Source organism: Coregonus clupeaformis, unplaced genomic scaffold (genome assembly GCF_020615455.1).
Source record: "Coregonus clupeaformis isolate EN_2021a unplaced genomic scaffold, ASM2061545v1 scaf0171, whole genome shotgun sequence".
NCBI classification, from domain to species: Eukaryota; Metazoa; Chordata; class Actinopteri; order Salmoniformes; family Salmonidae; genus Coregonus; species Coregonus clupeaformis.
In genome coordinates this window covers 368,813-388,996 of record NW_025533626.1, presented here as the reverse complement: position 1 = coordinate 388,996, position 20,184 = coordinate 368,813, and the positions used below count along the sequence as shown (strand labels likewise).

The following is a 20,184-nucleotide window of genomic DNA, read 5'->3' as shown; positions in this document are numbered from 1 at the left end:
GGGGATTAGAACCAGCGACCTTTCGGTTACTGGCACAACGCTCTTAACCACTAACCTCCCTGCACCATATTTCCTTCATAGTGCACTACAGGCCCTGGTCAAAAGCAGTGCACTATATAGGGCAGAGGGTATGATTTGGGACACAACTTCATACTGTCTGCCCTGCCTGTCTGCCCGTCTGTGTATGCCTGCCCATCTGTCTGGCTGCATACCCTGGTACCCAGGCTAGTAGAGGAGATAAACTGGGTCAAGATGAGGTGAATATGATGAGGAGGTGAATATGATGAGGACGTGAATATGATGAGGAGGTGAATATGATGAGGACGTGAATATGATGAGGACGTGAATATGATGAGGACGTGAATATGATGAGGTGAATATATTTTATTTGAATATGATGAGGTGAATATGATGAGGATGTGAATATGATGAGGACGTGAATATGATGAGGACGTGAATATGATGAGGTGAATATGATGAGGACGTTAATATGATGACGAGGTGAATATGATGACGAGGTGAATATGATGAGGTGAATATGATGAGGACATGAATATGATGAGGACATGAATATGATGAGGAGGTGAATATGATGAGGTGAATATGATGAGGAGGTGAATATGATGACGAGGTGAATATGATGACGACGTGAATATGATGAGGAGGTGAATATGATGACGACGTGAATATGATGAGGTGAATATGATGACTAGCTCCCTGCCTGTCCTGCCAACCCAACACTAGCTCCCTGACTGTCCTGCCAACCAAACACTATCTCCCTGACTGTCCTGCCAACCCAACACTAGCTCCCTGACTGTCCTACCAACCCAACACTAGCTCCCTGACTGTCCTGCCAACCAAACACTAGCTCCCTGACTGTCCTGCCAACCCAACACTAGCTCGTACGTATCCTACCAAACCTCGATGTAGAATTGTATATACAGTTTAAGTCGGACGTTTACATACACCTCAGTTTTTCAGAATTCCTTACATTTAATCCTAGTAAAAAAATCCCTGTTTTAGGTCAGTTAGGATCACCACTTTATTTTAAGAATGTGAAATGTCAGAATAATAGTAGAGTGATTTATTTCAGCTTTTATTTATTTCATCACATTCCCAGTGGGTCAGAAGTTTACATACACTCAATTAGTATTTGGTAGCATTGCCTTTAAATTGTTTAATTTGGGTCAAACGTTTCGGTTCAGCCTTCCACAAGCTTCCCACAATAAGATGGGTGAATTTTGGCACATTCCTCCATGCTCGCATACGCTTTTTCAGTTCTGCCCACAAATGTTCTATAGGATTGAGGTCAGGGCTTTGTGACGGCCACTCCAATACCTTGACTTTGTTGTCCTTAAACCATTTTGCCACAACTTTGGAAGTATGCTTGGGGTCATTGTCCATTTGGAAGACCCTTTTGCGACGAGGCTTTAACTTCCTGACTGATGTCTTGAGATGTTGCTTCAATATATCCACATAATTTTCCTTCCTCATGATGCCAACTATTTTGTGAAGTGCACCAGTCCCTCCTGCAGCAAAGCACCCCCACAGCATGATGATGCCACCCCTGTGCTTCACGGTTGGGATGGTGTTTTCGGCTTGCAAGCTCCCTCTTTTTCCTCCAAACATAACGATGGTCATTATGGGCAAACAGTTCTATTTTTGTTTCATCAGACCAGAGGACATTTCTCCAAAAAGTACGCTCTTTGTCCCCATGTGCAGTTGCAAACCATAGTCTGGCTTTTTATGGTGGTTTTGGAGCAGTGGCTTCTTCCTTGCTGAGCGACCTTTCAGGTTATGTCGATATAGGACTCGTTTTACTGTGGATATACAGTGAGGGAAAAAAGTATTTGATCCCCTGCTGATTTTGTACGTTTGCCCACTGACAAAGACATGATCAGTCTATAATTTTAATGGTAGGTTTATTTGAACAGTGAGAGACAGAATAACAACAACAAAATCCAGAAAAACGCATGTCAAAAATGTTATAAATTGATTTGCATTTTAATGAGGGAAATAAGTATTTGACCCCTCTGCAAAACATGACTTAGTACTTGGTGGCAAAACCCTTGTTGGCAATCACAGAGGTCAGACGTTTCTTGTAGTTGGCCACCAGGTTTGCACACATCTCAGGAGGGATTTTGTCCCACTGCTCTTTGCAGATCTTCTCCAAGTCATTAAGGTTTCGAGCCTGACGTTTGGCAACTCGAACTTTCAGGTCCCTCCACAGATTTTCTATGGGATTAAGGTCTGGACACTGGCTAGGCCACTCCAGGAATTTAATGTGCTTCTTCTTGAGCCACTCCTTTGTTGCCTTGGCCGTGTGTTTTGGGTCATTGTCATGCTGGAATACCCATCCACGACCCATTTTCTATACCCTGGCTGAGGGAAGGAGGTTCTCACCCAAGATTTGACGGTACATGGCCCCGTCCATCGTCCCTTTGATGCGATGAAGTTGTCCTGTCCCCTTAGAAGAAAAACACCCCCAAAGCATAATGTTTCCACCTCCATGTTTGACGGTGGGGATGGTGTTCTTGGGGTCATAGGCAGCATTCCTCCTCCTCCAAACACGGCGAGTTGAGTTGATGGCAAAGAGCTCAATTTTGGTCTCATCTGACCACAACACTTTCACCCAGTTCTCCTCTGAATCATTCAGATGTTCATTGGCAAACTTCAGACGGGACTGTATATGTGCTTTCTTGAGCAGGGGGACCTTGCGGGCACTGCAGGATTTCAGTCCTTCACGGCGTAGTGTGTTACCAATTGTTTTCTTGGTGACTATGGTCCCAGCTGCCTTGAGATAATTGACAAGATCCTCCCGTGTAGTTCTGGGCTGATTCCTCACCGTTCTCATGATCATTGCAACTCCACGAGGTGAGATCTTGCATGGAGCCCCAGGCCGAGGGAGATTGACAGTTATTTTGTGTTTCTTCCATTTGCGAATAATCGCACCAACTGTTGTCACCTTCTCACCAAGCTGCTTGGCGATGGTCTTGTAGCCCATTCCAGCCTTGTGTAGGTCTACAATCTTGTCCCTGACATCCTTGGAGAGCTCTTTGGTCTTGGCCATGGTGGAGAGTTTGGAATCTGATTGATTGATTGCTTCTGTGGACAGGTGTCTTTTATACAGGTAACAAGCTGAGATTAGGAGCACTCCCTTTAAGAGTGTGCTCCTAATCTCAGCTCGTTACCTGTATAAAAGACACCTGGGAGCCAGAAATCTTTCTGATTGAGAGGGGGTCAAATACTTATTTCCCTCATTAAAATGCAAATCAATTTATAACATTTTTGACATGTTTTTCTGGATTGTTTTGCTATTATTCTGTCTCTCACTGTTCAAATAAACCTACCATTAAAATTATAGACTGACCATGTCTTTGTCAGTGGGCAAACATACAAAATCAGCAGGGGATCAAATACTTTTTTCCCTCACTGTAGATACTTTTGCATTTTTACAAGGTCCTTTGCTGTTGTTCTGGGATTGATTTGCACTTTTCACACCAAAGTACGTTCATCTCTAGGAGACAGAACGAGTCTCCTTCCTGAGCGGTATGATGGCTGCGTGGTCCCATGGTGTTTACGTTTGCGTACTATTGTTTGTACAGATGAATGTGGTACCTTCAGCCATTTGGAAATTGCTCCCAAGGTTGAACCAGACTTGTGGAGGTCTAAAATGTTTTTTTCTGAGGTCTTGGCTGATTTCTTTTGATTTTCCAATGATGTCAAGCAAAGAGGCACTGAGTTTGAAGGTAGGCCTTGAAATACATCCACAGGTACACCTCCAATTGACTCAAATGTCAATTAGCCTATCAGAAGCTTCTAAAGCCATGACATCATTTCCTGGAATTTTCCAAGCTGTTTAAAAGGCACAGTCAACTTAGTGTATGTAAACTTCTGACCCACTGGAATTGTGATACAGTGAATTATAAGTGAAATAATCTGTCTGTAAACAATTGTTGGAAAAATTACTTGTCATGCACAAAGTAGATGTCCTAACCGACTTGCCAAAACTATAGTTTGTTAAAAATAAATGTGTGGAGTGGTTGAAAAACGAGTTTTAATGACTCCAACCTAAGTGTATGTAAACTTCCGACTTCAACTGTATTTTTATTTTATTTTTTAGAACGGTTGATCACCTGGGTTGAACTTCCAGAGGTCGTTGAAGTGTCGGTCCAGACGAGCGTTATAGCCCCCAAATATATACAGCTCCCCGTTGTAGGAAACTGGAGGAAAGACACAGGAAAAGGAACATTTAGGAGATCTATCCTGTGGCTTCATTAGTCCCGCCCTCATCGCTTTAGAAACAAGACACATAAACACCCCAACAGGAGCAGTGGGGTCCTGAAGACATAAACACCCCAACAGAAGCAGTGGGGTCCTGAAGACACATAAACACCCCAACAGGAGCAGTGGGGTCCTAAAGACATAAACACCCCAACAGGAGCAGTGGGGTCCTGAAGACATAAACACCCCAACAGGAGCAGTGGGGTCCTGAAGACAAACACCCCAACAGGAGCAGTGGGGTCCTGAAGACATAAACACCCCAACAGGAGCAGTGGGGTCCTGAAGACACATAAACACCCCAACAGGAGCAGTGGGGTCCTGAAGACACATAAACACCCCAACAGGAGCAGTGGGGTCCTGAAGACACATAAACACCCCAACAGGAGCAGTGGGGTCCTGAAGACATAAACACCCCAACAGGAGCAGTGGGGTCCTGAAGACATAAACACCCCAACAGGAGCAGTGGGGTCCTAAAGACATAAACACCCCAACAGAGCAGTGGGGTCCTGAAGACATAAACACCCCAACAGGAGCAGTGGGGTCCTGAAGACATAAACACCCCAACAGGAGCAGTGGGGTCCTGAAGACATAAACACCCCAACAGGAGCAGTGGGGTCCTGAAGACATAAACACCCCAACAGGAGCAGTGGGGTCCTGAAGACATAAACACCCCAACAGGAGCAGTGGGGTCCTGAAGACACAAACACCCCAACAGGAGCAGTGGGATCCTGAAGACATAAACACCCCAACAGGAGCAGTGGGGTCCTGAAGACACATAAACACCCCAACAGGAGCAGTGGGGTCCTGAAGACATAAACACCCCAACAGGAGCAGTGGGGTCCTGAAGACACATAAACACCCCAACAGGAGCAGTGGGGTCCTGAAGACATAAACACCCCAACAGGAGCAGTGGGGTCCTAAAGACATAAACACCCCAACAGGAGCAGTGGGGTCCTAAAGACATAAACACCCCAACAGGAGCAGTGGGGTCCTGAAGACATAAACACCCCAACAGGAGCAGTGGGGTCCTGAAGACACATAAACACCCCAACAGGAGCAGTGGGGTCCTGAAGACATAAACACCCCAACAGGAGCAGTGGGGTCCTGAAGACATAAACACCCCAACAGGAGCAGTGGGGTCCTGGACACATAAACACCCCAACAGGAGCAGTGGGGTCCTGAAGACATAAACACCCCAACAGGAGCAGTGGGGTCCTGAAGACATAAACACCCCAACAGGAGCAGTGGGGTCCTGAAGACACATAAACACCCCAACAGGAGCAGTGGGGTCCTGAAGACACATAAACACCCCAACAGGAGCAGTGGGGTCCTGAAGACACATAAACACCCCAACAGGAGCAGTGGGGTCCTGAAGACATAAACACCCCAACAGGAGCAGTGGGGTCCTGAAGACATAAACACCCCAACAGGAGCAGTGGAGTCCTGAAGACATAAACACCCCAACAGGAGCAGTGGGGTCCTGAAGACATAAACACCCCAACAGGAGCAGTGGGGTCCTGAAGACATAAACACCCCAACAGGAGCAGTGGGGTCCTGAAGACATAAACACCCCAACAGGAGCAGTGGGGTCCTGAAGACATAAACACCACAACAGGAGCAGTGGGGTCCTGAAGACACTAAACACCCCAACAGGAGCAGTGGGGTCCTGAAGACATAAACACCCCAACAGGAGCAGTGGGGTCCTGAAGACACATAAACACCCCAACAGGAGCAGTGGGGTCCTGAAGACATAAACACCCCAACAGGAGCAGTGGGGTCCTGAAGACACATAAACACCCCAACAGGAGCAGTGGGGTCCTGAAGACATAAACACCCCAACAGGAGCAGTGGGGTCCTGAAGACATAAACACCCCAACAGGAGCAGTGGGGTCCTGAAGACATAAACACCCCAACAGGAGCAGTGGGGTCCTGAAGACACATAAACACCCCAACAGGAGCAGTGGGGTCCTGAAGACACATAAACACCCCAACAGGAGCAGTGGGGTCCTGAAGACATAAACACCCCAACAGGAGCAGTGGGGTCCTGAAGACATAAACACCCCAACAGGAGCAGTGGGGTCCTAAAGACATAAACACCCCCAACAGGGCAGTGAAGGGTCCTGAAGACACATAAACACCCCCAACAGGAGCAGTGGGGTCCTGAAGACATAAACACCCCAACAGGAGCAGTGGGGGTCCTGAAGACATAAACACCCCAACAGGAGCAGTGGGGTCCTAAAGACATAAACACCCCAACAGGAGCAGTGGGGTCCTGAAGACACATAAACACCCCAACAGGAGCAGTGGGGTCCTGAAGACATAAACACCCCAACAGGAGCAGTGGGGTCCTGAAGACATAAACACCCCAACAGGAGCAGTGGGGTCCTGAAGACACATAAACACCCCAACAGGAGCAGTGGGGTCCTGAAGACACATAAACACCCCAACAGGAGCAGTGGGGTCCTGAAGACATAAACACCCCAACAGGAGCAGTGGGGTCCTGAAGACATAAACACCCCAACAGGAGCAGTGGGGTCCTGAAGACATAAACACCCCAACAGGAGCAGTGGGGTCCTGAAGACATAAACACCCCAACAGGAGCAGTGGGGTCCTGAAGACATAAACACCCCAACAGGAGCAGTGGGGTCCTGAAGACACATAAACACCCCAACAGGAGCAGTGGGGTCCTGAAGACACATAAACACCCCAACAGGAGCAGTGGGGTCCTGAAGACACATAAACACCCCAACAGGAGCAGTGGGGTCCTAAAGACATAAACACCCCAACAGGAGCAGTGGGGTCCTGAAGACATAAACACCCCAACAGGAGCAGTGGGGTCCTGAAGACATAAACACCCCAACAGGAGCAGTGGGGTCCTGAAGACACATAAACACCCCAACAGGAGCAGTGGGGTCCTGAAGACATAAACACCCCAACAGGAGCAGTGGGGTCCTGAAGACATAAACACCCCAACAGGAGCAGTGGGGTCCTAAAGACATAAACACCCCAACAGGAGCAGTGGGGTCCTGAAGACATAAACACCCCAACAGGAGCAGTGGGGTCCTGAAGACACATAAACACCCCAACAGGAGCAGTGGGGTCCTGAAGACACATAAACACCCCAACAGGAGCAGTGGGGTCCTGAAGACATAAACACCCCAACAGGAGCAGTGGGGTCCTGAAGACATAAACACCCCAACAGGAGCAGTGGGGTCCTGAAGACATAAACACCCCAACAGGGAGCAGTGGGGGTCCTGAAGACACATAAACACCCCAACAGGAGCAGTGGGGTCCTGAAGACACATAAACACCCCAACAGGAGCAGTGGGGTCCTGAAGACATAAACACCCCAACAGGAGCAGTGGGGTCCTGAAGACACATAAACACCCCCAACAGGAGCAGTGGGGTCCTGAAGACATAAACACCCCAACAGGAGCAGTGGGGTCCTGAAGACATAAACACCCCAACAGGAGCAGTGGGGTCCTGAAGACATAAACACCCCAACAGGAGCAGTGGGGTCCTGAAGACACATAAACACCCCAACAGGAGCAGTGGGGTCCTGAAGACATAAACACCCCAACAGGAGCAGTGGGGTCCTGAAGACACATAAACACCCCAACAGGAGCAGTGGGGTCCTGAAGACATAAACACCCCAACAGGAGCAGTGGGGTCCTGAAGACACATAAACACCCAACAGGAGCAGTGGGGTCCTGAAGACATAAACACCCCAACAGGAGCAGTGGGGTCCTGAAGACATAAACACCCCAACAGGAGCAGTGGGGTCCTGAAGACATAAACACCCCAACAGGAGCAGTGGGGTCCTGAAGACATAAACACCCCAACAGGAGCAGTGGGGTCCTGAAGACACATAAACACCCCAACAGGAGCAGTGGGGTCCTGAAGACATAAACACCCCAACAGGAGCAGTGGGGTCCTGAAGACACATAAACACCCCAACAGGAGCAGTGGGGTCCCGAAGACACATAAACACCCCAACAGGAGCAGTGGGGTCCTGAAGACATAAACACCCCAACAGGAGCAGTGGGGTCCTGAAGACACATAAACACCCCAACAGGAGCAGTGGGGTCCTGAAGACACATAAACACCCCAACAGGAGCAGTGGGGTCCTGAAGACATAAACACCCCAACAGGAGCAGTGGGGTCCTGAAGACACATAAACACCCCAACAGGAGCAGTGGGGTCCTGAAGACAAAACACCCCAACAGGAGCAGTGGGGTCCTGAAGACATAAACACCCCAACAGGAGCAGTGGGGTCCTGAAGACATAAACACCCCAACAGGAGCAGTGGGTCCTGAAGACATAAACACCCCAACAGGAGCAGTGGGGTCCTGAAGACATAAACACCCCAACAGGAGCAGTGGGGTCCTGAAGACATAAACACCCCAACAGGAGCAGTGGGGTCCTGAAGACATAAACACCCCAACAGGAGCAGTGGGGTCCTGAAGACACAATAAACACCCCAACAGGAGCAGTGGGGTCCTGAAGACACAAACACCCCAACAGGAGCAGTGGGGTCCTGAAGACACATAAACACCCCAACAGGAGCAGTGGGGTCCTGAAGACATAAACACCCCAACAGGAGCAGTGGGGTCCTGAAGACATAAACACCCCAACAGGAGCAGTGGGGTCCTGAAGACATAAACACCCCAACAGGAGCAGTGGGGTCCTGAAGACATAAACACCCCAACAGGAGCAGTGGGGACCTGAAGACATAAACACCCCAACAGGAGCAGTGGGGTCCTGAAGACATAAACACCCCAACAGGAGCAGTGGGGTCCTAAAGACATAAACACCCCAACAGGAGCAGTGGGGTCCTAAAGACATAAACACCCCAACAGGAGCAGTGGGGTCCTGAAGACACATAAACACCCCAACAGGAGCAGTGGGGTCCTGAAGACATAAACACCCCAACAGGAGCAGTGGGGTCCTGAAGACATAAACACCCCAACAGGAGCAGTGGGGTCCTGAAGACACATAAACACCCCAACAGGAGCAGTGGGGTCCTGAAGACACATAAACACCCCAACAGGAGCAGTGGGGTCCTGAAGACATAAACACCCCAACAGGAGCAGTGGGGTCCTGAAGACACATAAACACCCCAACAGGAGCAGTGGGGTCCTGAAGACATAAACACCCCAACAGGAGCAGTGGGGTCCTGAAGACATAAACACCCAACAGGAGCAGTGGGGTCCTGAAGACACATAAACACCCCAACAGGAGCAGTGGGGTCCTAAAGACATAAACACCCCAACAGGAGCAGTGGGGTCCTGAAGACACATAAACACCCCAACAGGAGCAGTGGGGTCTGAAGACATAAACACCCCAACAGGAGCAGTGGGGTCCTGAAGACACATAAACACCCCAACAGGAGCAGTGGGGTCCTGAAGACATAAACACCCCAACAGGAGCAGTGGGGTCCTGAAGACATAAACACCCCAACAGGAGCAGTGGGGTCCTGAAGACATAAACACCCCAACAGGAGCAGTGGGGTCCTGAAGACATAAACACCCCAACAGGAGCAGTGGGGTCCTGAAGACATAAACACCCCAACAGGAGCAGTGGGGTCCTGAAGACATAAACACCCCAACAGGAGCAGTGGGGTCCTGAAGACATAAACACCCCAACAGGAGCAGTGGGGTCCTGAAGATATAAACACCCCAACAGGAGCAGTGGGGTCCGAAGACACATAAACACCCCAACAGGAGCAGTGGGGTCCTGAAGACATAAACACCCCCAACAGGAGCAGGGGGTCCGAAGACATAAACACCCCAACAGGAGCAGTGGGGTCCTGAAGACACATAAACACCCCAACAGGAGCAGTGGGGTCCTGAAGACATAAACACCCCAACAGGAGCAGTGGGGGTCCTGAAGACATAAACACCCCAACAGGAGCAGTGGGGTCCTGAAGACATAACCACCCCAACAGGAGCAGTGGGGTCCTGAAGACATAAACACCCCAACAGGAGCAGTGGGGTCCTGAAGACATAAACACCCCAACAGGAGTAGTGGGGTCCTGAAGACATAAACACCCCAACAGGAGCAGTGGGGTCCTGAAGACATAAACACCCCAACAGGAGCAGTGGGGTCCTGAAGACATAAACACCCCAACAGGAGCAGTGGGGTCCTGAAGACATAAACACCCCAACAGGAGCAGTGGGGTCCGAAGACATAAACACCCCAACAGGAGTAGTGGGGTCCTGAAGACATAAACACCCCAACAGGAGCAGTGGGGTCCTGAAGACATAAACACCCCAACAGGAGCAGTGGGGTCCTGAAGACATAAACACCCCAACAGGAGCAGTGGGGTCCTGAAGACATAACCACCCCAACAGGAGCAGTGGGGTCCTGAAGACATAAACACCCCAACAGGAGCAGTGGGGTCCTGAAGACATAAACACCTGTGATGTCACGAGAGGCTGTGTCCTGGAGGGACGTTACATCCCCCTGAGATGGCTGCAAACCCAGACAGCTATGGCTCCATCTGCTGGTATGGTCGGGAACTCCAACCCTCTATGGCCAATCTTCCCACGCAGCTGAAACCAATCAGGAGCTGATGAGCTGAAGGTTTTTTGAAGGGAAGAGACACGGTCTCCAAGGCTGGGCTCTCTGGAGGACAAGAGTGCTGCCCGTCCACTTCCAGGAGGAATATAAGGATTTGGAGATACTTACCTTTGGGAAATACTCACCTTTGGATATATGCACCTGTGGAAATACGTGTGGGACATTTGGAAGGACGTTTTGCTGGGTTGGCCACTAGCTGCAACGTGGAATACAGTAAGACTGGGGAAAAGTTATTTGAGCGAGGGAGAGTTATGATTTTGGATGTGGAAGAGACATCCCTGAACTGTTAACCCTTAAAGAGCCACCAGAGAACAGAATTGTGTTATACTTTCGTTAGTTTCCCAAGACCTTTAATAAAATCCTTGTTTTGGTTGAACCTTGTCTCCTTGCACTACTTGAGCAATCCCGCTGAAAGCTGTGTAGCCTCCCGTGACATCACACACCCCAACAGGAGTAGTGGGGTCCTGAAGACACATAAACACCCCAACAGGAGCAGTGGGGTCCTGAAGACATAAACACCCCAACAGGAGTAGTGGGGTCCTGAAGACACATAAACACCCCAACAGGAGCAGTGGGGTCCTGAAGACACATAAACACCCCAACAGGAGCAGTGGGGTCCTGAAGACATAAACACCCCAACAGGAGCAGTGGGGTCCTGAAGACATAAACACCCCAACAGGAGCAGTGGGGTCCTGAAGACATAACCACCCCAACAGGAGCAGTGGGGTCCTGAAGACATAAACACCCCAACAGGAGCAGTGGGGTCCTGAAGACATAAACACCCCAACAGGAGCAGTGGGGTCCTGAAGACATAAACACCCCAACAGGAGTAGTGGGGTCCTGAAGACATAAACACCCCAACAGGAGCAGTGGGGTCCTGAAGACATAAACACCCCAACAGGAGCAGTGGGGTCCTGAAGACATAACCACAACCCATGTGACAGCGAGACTGAAAGTTCACGGAGGAGAGAGCTGCAGTCAATAGAACATAATGACATCATAAAAGTAAGAAAGCTGGAAAATGTTCCTTAAGACAGTTTTTCCTGTAATGAATCCATTGACCTGAGTCTACTGTTGTTCATATAAAGAATGCATAGACATTAGAGCCTTTAATTGCCACTGTTCATAACTGAAAGTGCTTTAGTGTTCAAGTCTGCCGATATACTATAATAAAAGTTAAAAGGTGTTTCAGTACAGTGTGTGTGTCTATCTCTTACAGGCAGAGTGGCTACGTCGTCCCTCCGGTAGGAGCTGTGTAGTAGCAGTGTTCAGCCAGCTGTTGGTCTCTGTATCAAACACCTTGATCTTGTTGCTGTAGATCTCATTATTAGAGTGGAACGGACCGAAGCGATCTGCTCTGCCTCCAAACACAAACATCTTAGTGCCAATGATGGTGGCAGAGTGGAAGTCCCTCCAACGAGCTGGAGTACCCTAGAGAGGAGAGGAGAGAGGAGAGAGAGGGGAGAGAGGAGAGAGGAGAGAGGAGAGAGAGGAGAAGAGAGGGGAGAGAGAGGGGAGAGGGGGGAGAGGAGAGAGAGGAGAGGGGGGAGAGGGGGGGAGAGGGGGAGAGGGGGGAGAGGAGAGAGGAGAGAGGGGGGGAGAGGAGAGAGAGGGGGGAGAGGAGAGAGGAGAGAGGAGAGAGAGAGAGAGAGGGGGGAGAGGAGAAGAGAGGGGGGAGAAAGAGGAGAGGGGGGAGAGGGAAGAGAGAGGAGAGAGGAGAGAGGAGAGAGAGGAGAGAGAGGAGAGAGAGGAGAGAGAGGGGGGAGAGGAGAAGAGAGGGGGGAGAAAGAGGAGAGGGGGGGAGAGGGAAGAGAGAGGAGAGAGGAGAGAGAGAGGGGGAGAGGAGAGAGGAGAGAGGAGAGGGAGGGGGGAGAGGAGAGAGGAGAGAGAGGAGAGGGGGGGAGAGGAGAGAGAGGGGGGAGAAAGAGGAGAGGGGGGAGAGGGGGTTGAGAGAGAGGGAAGAGGGAGGGGGAGAGGGAAGAGGGGGAGAGAGGGAAGGGGGGAAGAGGGGGAGAAAGGGGGGGGAGAAAGGGGGGGAGAAAGGGGGGGAGAAAGGGGGGGGGGGGAGAGGGAAGGGGGGGAGGCCATAATCAAAAATGTGGATTTGCCAGTCTAGCTATCACTCAAATGAAAGCCAACCCGTTACTATGTAGAACTACCTCTGAGGTGATGATTCGCTGAAATGATCCAGTCAAAAAAGCGTTGTTTCCTTTTCCCTATTGGCCATCTACCGTAAACATCGTCCCACAAGGGGAGGAGTTGATAAATGGCTACTACAGGTTGCCATCTATCCACTGGCTACAGGTTGCCATCTATCCACTGGCTACAGGTTGCCATCTATCCACTGGCTACAGGTTGCCATCTATCCACTGGCTACAGGTTGCCATCTATCCACTGGCTACAGGTTGCCATCTATCCACTGGCTACAGGTTGCCATCTATCCATGTAGTATCCATGTAGTATCCATGTAGTATCCATGTAGTATACCCTAGTTCATTGAGGTTTGTCATTTGGAAGAGTTCAAACAGTACGTCGCCACGGTTACTGTCCCGGTTCCATTTATTTCTATCCAATATCGATGTGAGTAATTAATTTGTACACTATTGATTACAGTAGAACAAGCTATTCATTTCCAGTCTAGAGAGACTGCTTGGTAAATGTTGGTGTGTGTGCAGTAAATGTGATAGTTTTTTATTTTTTATAATTTTGCAAACATTTCTAAAAACCTGTTTTTGCTTTGTCATTATGGGGTAATGTGTGTAGATTGATGAGGGAAAAAAACAATGTAATACATTTTAGAAATAGGCTGTAACGCAACAAAATGTGGAAAAAGTCTAATACTCTCCGAATGCAAGGTACATGTTGCGTATATAATTTTCTTCAGTATATTATTATCCAAAAATAATACCAATACGTAACTGTCGATTTTTTCCCCTCACTATATAAAACGATGCAGTTTTCACCCTGCCCCTACCCTGTAGTGATATAGTTTTCACCCTGCCCCTACCCTGTAGTGATATAGTTTTCACCCTGCCCCTACCCTGTAGTGATATAGTTCTGCCCCTACCCTGTAGTGATATAGTTTTCACCCTGCCCCTACCCTGTAGTAATATAGTTTTCACCCTGTCCCTACCCTGTAGTGATATAGTTCTGCCCCTACCCTGTAGTGATATAGTTTTCACCCTGCCCCTACCCTGTAGTGATATAGTTTTCACCCTGCCCCTACCCTGTAGTGATATAGTTCTGCCCCTACCCTGTAGTGATATAGTTTTCACCCTGCCCCTACCCTGTAGTGATATAGTTCTGCCCCTACCCTGTAGTGATATAGTTTTCACCCTGCCCCTACCCTGTAGTGATATAGTTTTCACCCTGCCCCTACCCTGTAGTGATATAGTTTTCACCCTGCCCCTACCCTGTAGTGATATAGTTTTCACCCTGCCTCTACCCTGTAGTGATATAGTTTTCACCCTGCCCCTACCCTGTAGTGATATAGTTTTCACCCTGCCTCTACCCTGTAGTGATATAGTTTTCACCCTGTCCCTACCCTGTAGTGATATAGTTTTCACCCTGCCCCTACCCTGTAGTGATATAGTTTTCACCCTGCCCCTACCCTGTAGTGATATAGTTTTCACCCTGCCCCTACCCTGTAGTGATATAGTTTTCACCCTGCCCCTACCCTGTAGTGATATAGTTCCTCTGCCCCTACCCTGTAGTGATATAGTTTTCACCCTGTCCCCTACCCTGTAGTGATATAGTTTTCACCCTGCCCCTACCCTGTAGTGATATAGTTTTCACCCTGCCCTACCCTGTAGTGATATAGTTTTCACCCTGCCCCTACCCTGTAGTGATATAGTTCACCCCTGCCCCTACCCTGTAGTGATATAGTTTTCACCCTGCCCCTACCCTGTAGTGATATAGTTTTCACCCTGCCCCTACCCTGTAGTGATATAGTTCCTGCCCCTACCCTGTAGTGATATAGTTTTCACCCTGTCCCCTACCCTGTAGTAATATAGTTTTCACCCTGCCCCTACCCTGTGGTGATATAGTTTTCACCCCTGCCCCTACCCTGTAGTGATATAGTTTTCACCCTGCCCCCTACCCTGTAGTGATATAGTTTTCACCCTGCCCCTACCCTGTAGTGATATAGTTTTCACCCTGCCCCTACCCTGTAGTGATATAGTTTTCACCCTGCCCCTACCCTGTAGTGATATAGTTTTCACCCTGCCCCACCCCGTAGTGATATAGTTCTGCCCCTACCCTGTAGTGATATAGTTTTCACCCTGCCCCTACCCTGTAGTGATATAGTTTTCACCCTGCCCCTACCCTGTAGTGATATAGTTTTCACCCTGTCCCTACCCTGTAGTAATATAGTTTTCACCCTGCCCCTACCCTGTAGTGATATAGTTTTCACCCTGCCCCTACCCTGTAGTGATATAGTTCTGCCCCTACCCTGTAGTGATATAGTTTTCACCCTGTAGTGATATAGTTTTCACCCTGTCCCTACCCTGTAGTAATATAGTTTTCACCCTGCCCCTACCCTGTAGTGATATAGTTTTCACCCTGCCCCTACCCTGTAGTGATATAGTTCTGCCCCCCTACCCCTGTAGTGATATAGTTTTCACCCTGCCCCTACCCTGTAGTGATATAGTTTTCACCCTGCCCCTACCCTGTAGTGATATAGTTTTCACCCTGCCCCTACCCTGTAGTGATATAGTTTTCACCCTGCCCCTACCCTGTAGTGATATAGTTTTCACCCTGCCCCTACCCTGTAGTGATATAGTTCTGCCCCCTACCCTGTAGTGATATAGTTTTCACCCTGCCCCTACCCTGTAGTGATATAGTTCTGCCCCTACCCTGTAGTGATATAGTTCTGCCCCCTACCCTGTAGTGATATAGTTTTCACCCCTGCCCCACCCTGTAGTGATATAGTTTTCACCTCCTGTAGTGATATAGTTTTCACCCTGCCCCTACCCCTGTAGTGATATAGTTTTCACCACTGCCCCTACCCTGTAGTGATATAGTTTTCACCCTGCCCCTACCCTGTAGTGATATAGTTACTGCCCCTACCCTGTAGTGATATGTTCTGCCCCTACCCTGTAGTGATATAGTTTTCACCCTGCCCCTACCCTGTAGTGATATAGTTTTCCTGTAGTGATATAGTTTTCACCCTGCCCCTACCCTGTAGTGATATAGTTTTCACCCATGCCCCTACCCTGTAGTGATATAGTTTTCACCCTGCCCCCTACCCTGTAGTGATATAGTTCTGCCCCTACCCTGTAGTGATATAGTTCTGCCCCTACCCTGTAGTGATATAGTTTCCACCCTGCCCCTACCCTGTAGTGATATAGTTTTCACCCTGCCCCTACCCTGTAGTGATATAGTTTTCACCCTGCCCCTACCCTGTAGTGATATAGTTTTCACCCTGCCCCTACCCTGTAGTGATATAGTTTTCACCCTGCCCCTACCCTGTAGTGATATAGTTTTCACCCTGCCCCTACCCTGTAGTGATATAGTTTTCACCCTGCCCCTACCCTGTAGTGATATAGTTTTCACCCTGCCCCTACCCTGTAGTGATATAGTTTTCACCCCTGCCCCCTACCCTGTAGTGATATAGTTTTCACCCTGCCCCTACCCTGTAGTGATATAGTTTTCACCCTGCCCCTACCCTGTAGTGATATAGTTTTCACCCTGCCCCTACCCTGTAGTGATATAGTTTTCACCCTGCCCCCTACCCTGTAGTGATATAGTTCTCACCCTGCCCCTACCCTGTAGTAATATAGTTTTCACCCTGTCCCTACCCTGTAGTGATATAGTTTTCACCCTGCCCCTACCCTGTAGTGATATAGTTCTGACCCTACCCTGTAGTGATATAGTTCTGCCCCTACCCTGTAGTGATATAGTTCTGTCCCTACCCTGTAGTGATGCAGTTTTCACCATGCCCCTACCCTGTAGTGATATAGTTTTCACCCTGTCCCTACCCTGTAGTGATATAGTTTTCACCCTGTCCCTACCCTGTAGTGATATAGTTTTCACCCTGCCCCTACCCTGTAGTGATATAGTTCTGTCCCTACCCTGTAGTGATATAGTTCTGCCCCTACCCTGTAGTAATATAGTTTTCACCCTGTCCCTACCCTGTAGTGATATAGTTTTCACCCTGCCCCTACCCTGTAGTGATATAGTTCTGCCCCTACCCTGTAGTGATATAGTTTTCACCCTGCCCCTACCCTGTAGTGATATAGTTTTCACCCCTGCCCCTACCCTGTAGTGATATAGTTTTCACCCTGCCCCTACCCTGTAGTGATATAGTTTTCACCCTGCCCCTACCCTGTAGTGATATAGTTTTCTCCCTGCCCCTACCCCTGTAGTGATATAGTTTTCACCCTGCCCCTACCCTGTAGTGATATAGTTTTCACCCTGCCCCTACCCTGTAGTGATATAGTTTTCACCCTGCCCCTACCCTGTAGTGATATAGTTTTCACCCCTGCCCCTACCCTGTAGTGATATAGTTTTCACCCTGCCCCTACCCTGTAGTGATATAGTTTTCACCCCTGTCCCTACCCTGTAGTGATATAGTTTTCACCCTGCCCCTACCCTGTAGTGATATAGTTTTCACCCCTGTCCCCTACCCTGTAGTGATATAGTTTTCACCCTGCCCCTACCCTGTAGTGATATAGTTTTCACCCTGCCCCTACCCTGTAGTGATATAGTTTTTCCCCTGCCCCTACCCTGTAGTGATATAGTTTTCACCCTGCCCCTACCCTGTAGTGATATAGTTTTCACCCTGCCCCCTACCCTGTAGTGATATAGTTTTCACCCCTGTCCCTACCCTGTAGTGATATAGTTTTCACCCTGTCCCTACCCTGTAGTGATATAGTTTTCACCCTGCCCCTACCCTGTAGTGATATAGTTTTCCCCTGCCCCTACCCTGTAGTGATATAGTTTTCACCCTGCCCCTACCCTGTAGTGATATAGTTTTCACCCTGCCCCTACCCTGTAGTGATATAGTTTTTACTCCTGCCCCTACCCTGTAGTGATATAGTTTTCACCTGCCCCTACCCCCTGTAGTGATATAGTTTTCACCCTGCCCCTACCCTGTAGTGATATAGTTTTCACCCTGCCCCACCCTGTAGTGATATAGTTTTCACCTGCCCCTACCCTGTAGTGATATAGTTTTCACCCTGCCCCCTACCCTGTAGTGATATAGTTTTCACCTCTGCCCCTACCCTGTAGTGATATAGTTTTCACCTGGCCCCCTACCCTGTAGTGATATAGTTTTCACCCTGTCCCTACCCTGTAGTGATATAGTTTTCACCCTGCCCCTACCCTGTAGTGATATAGTTTTCACCCTGACCCCTACCCTGTAGTGATATAGTTTTCACCCTGCCCCTACCCTGTAGTGATATAGTTTTCACCCTGCCCCTACCCTGTAGTGATATAGTTTTCACCCTGCCCCTACCCTGTAGTGATATAGTTTTCACCCTGCCCCTACCCTGTAGTGATATAGTTTTCACCCTGCCCCTACCCTGTAGTGATATAGTTTTCACTGCCCCTACCCTGTAGTGATATAGTTTTCCTCTCACCCTGCCCCTACCCTTAGTGATATAGTTTTCACCCTGCCCCTACCCCTGTAGTGATATAGTTTTCACCCTGCCCTACCCTGTAGTGATATAGTTTTCACCCTGCCCCTACCCTGTAGTGATATAGTTTTCACCCTGCCCCTACCCTGTAGTGATATAGTTTTCACCCTGCCCCTACCCTGTAGTGATATAGTTTTCACCCTGCCCCTACCCTGTAGTGATATAGTTTTCACCCTGCCCCTACCCTGTAGTGATATAGTTTTCACTCTGCCCCTACCCTGTAGTGATATAGTTTTCACCCCTGCCCCTACCCTGTAGTGATATAGTTTTCACCCTGCCCCTACCCTGTAGTGATATAGTTTTCACCCTGTAGTGATATAGTTTTCACCCTGCCCCTACCCTGTAGTGATATAGTTTTCACCCTGCCCCTACCCTGTAGTGATATAGTTTTCACCTACTGCCCCTACCCTGTAGTGATATAGTTTTCACCCTGCCCCTACCCTGTAGTGATATAGTTTTCCTGCCCCTACCCTGTAGTGATATAGTTTTCACCCTGCCCCTACCCCCTGTAGTGATATAGTTCTGCCCCTACCCTGTAGTGATATAGTTTTCACCCTCGCCCCTACCCTGTAGTGATATAGTTCTGCCCCTACCCTGTAGTGATATAGTTTTCACCCTGTCCCTACCCTGTAGTGATATAGTTTTCACCCCTGCCCCCTACCCTGTAGTGATATAGTTTTCACCCTGCCCCTACCCTGTAGTGATATAGTTTTCACCCTGCCCCTACCCTGTAGTGATATAGTTTTCACCCTGCCCCTACCCTGTAGTGATATAGTTTTCACCCTGCCCCTACCCTGTAGTGATATAGTTTCACCCTGCCCCTACCCTGTAGTGATATAGTTTTCACCCTGCCCCTACCCTGTAGTGATATAGTTTTCACCCTGCCCCTACCCTGTAGTGATATAGTTTTCACCTGCCCCTACCCTGTAGTGATATAGTTACTGCCCCTACCCTGTAGTGATATAGTTTTCACCCTGCCCCTACCCTGTAGTGATATAGTTTTCACCCTGCCCCTACCCTGTAGTGATATAGTTTTCACCCTGCCCCTACCCTGTAGTGATATAGTTTTCACCCTGCCCCTACCCTGTAGTGATATAGTTTTCACCCTGCCCCTACCCTGTAGTGATATAGTTTTCACCCTGCCCCTACCCTGTAGTGATATAGTTCTTCACCTGCCCCTACCCTGTAGTGATATAGTTTTCCCCTGCCCCTACCCTGTAGTGATATAGTTTTCACCCTGCCCTACCCTGTAGTGATATAGTTTTCACCCTGCCCCTACCCTGTAGTGATATAGTTTTTTTTCACCCTGCCCCTACCCTGTAGTGATATAGTTTTCACCCCTGCCCCTACCCTGTAGTGATATAGTTTCACCCTGCCCCTACCCTGTAGTGATATAGTTTTTCACCCTGCCCCTACCCTGTAGTGATATAGTTTCCTGCCCCCTACCCTGTAGTGATATAGTTTTCACCCTGCCCCTACCCTGTAGTGATATAGTTCTGCCCCTACCCTGTAGTGATATAGTTTTCACCCTGCCCCTACCCTGTAGTGATATAGTTTTCAACCTGCCCCTACCCTGTAGTGATATAGTTTTCCCCCTGCCCCTACCCTGTAGTGATATAGTTTTCACCCTGCCCCTACCCTGTAGTGATATAGTTTTCACCCTGCCCCTACCCTGTAGTGA

General features: G+C 49.0%; 1 protein-coding gene across 1 annotated transcript in view; it reads right to left on the bottom strand.

Moving 5' to 3' along the window:
• The window catches only part of LOC121556011 (kelch domain-containing protein 3), a 136,669-nt gene that overhangs the window by 74,064 nt on the left and 42,421 nt on the right, over window positions 1–20,184 (bottom strand). Inside the window, exons 7-8 of the mRNA XM_045213919.1 lie at window positions 12,084–12,297; window positions 4,137–4,223 (exon numbers count right to left, since the gene is read on the bottom strand). Of these exons, the coding sequence (XP_045069854.1) occupies window positions 4,137–4,223; window positions 12,084–12,297 (301 nt within the window). The remainder of the gene's footprint in view (window positions 1–4,136; window positions 4,224–12,083; window positions 12,298–20,184) is intronic.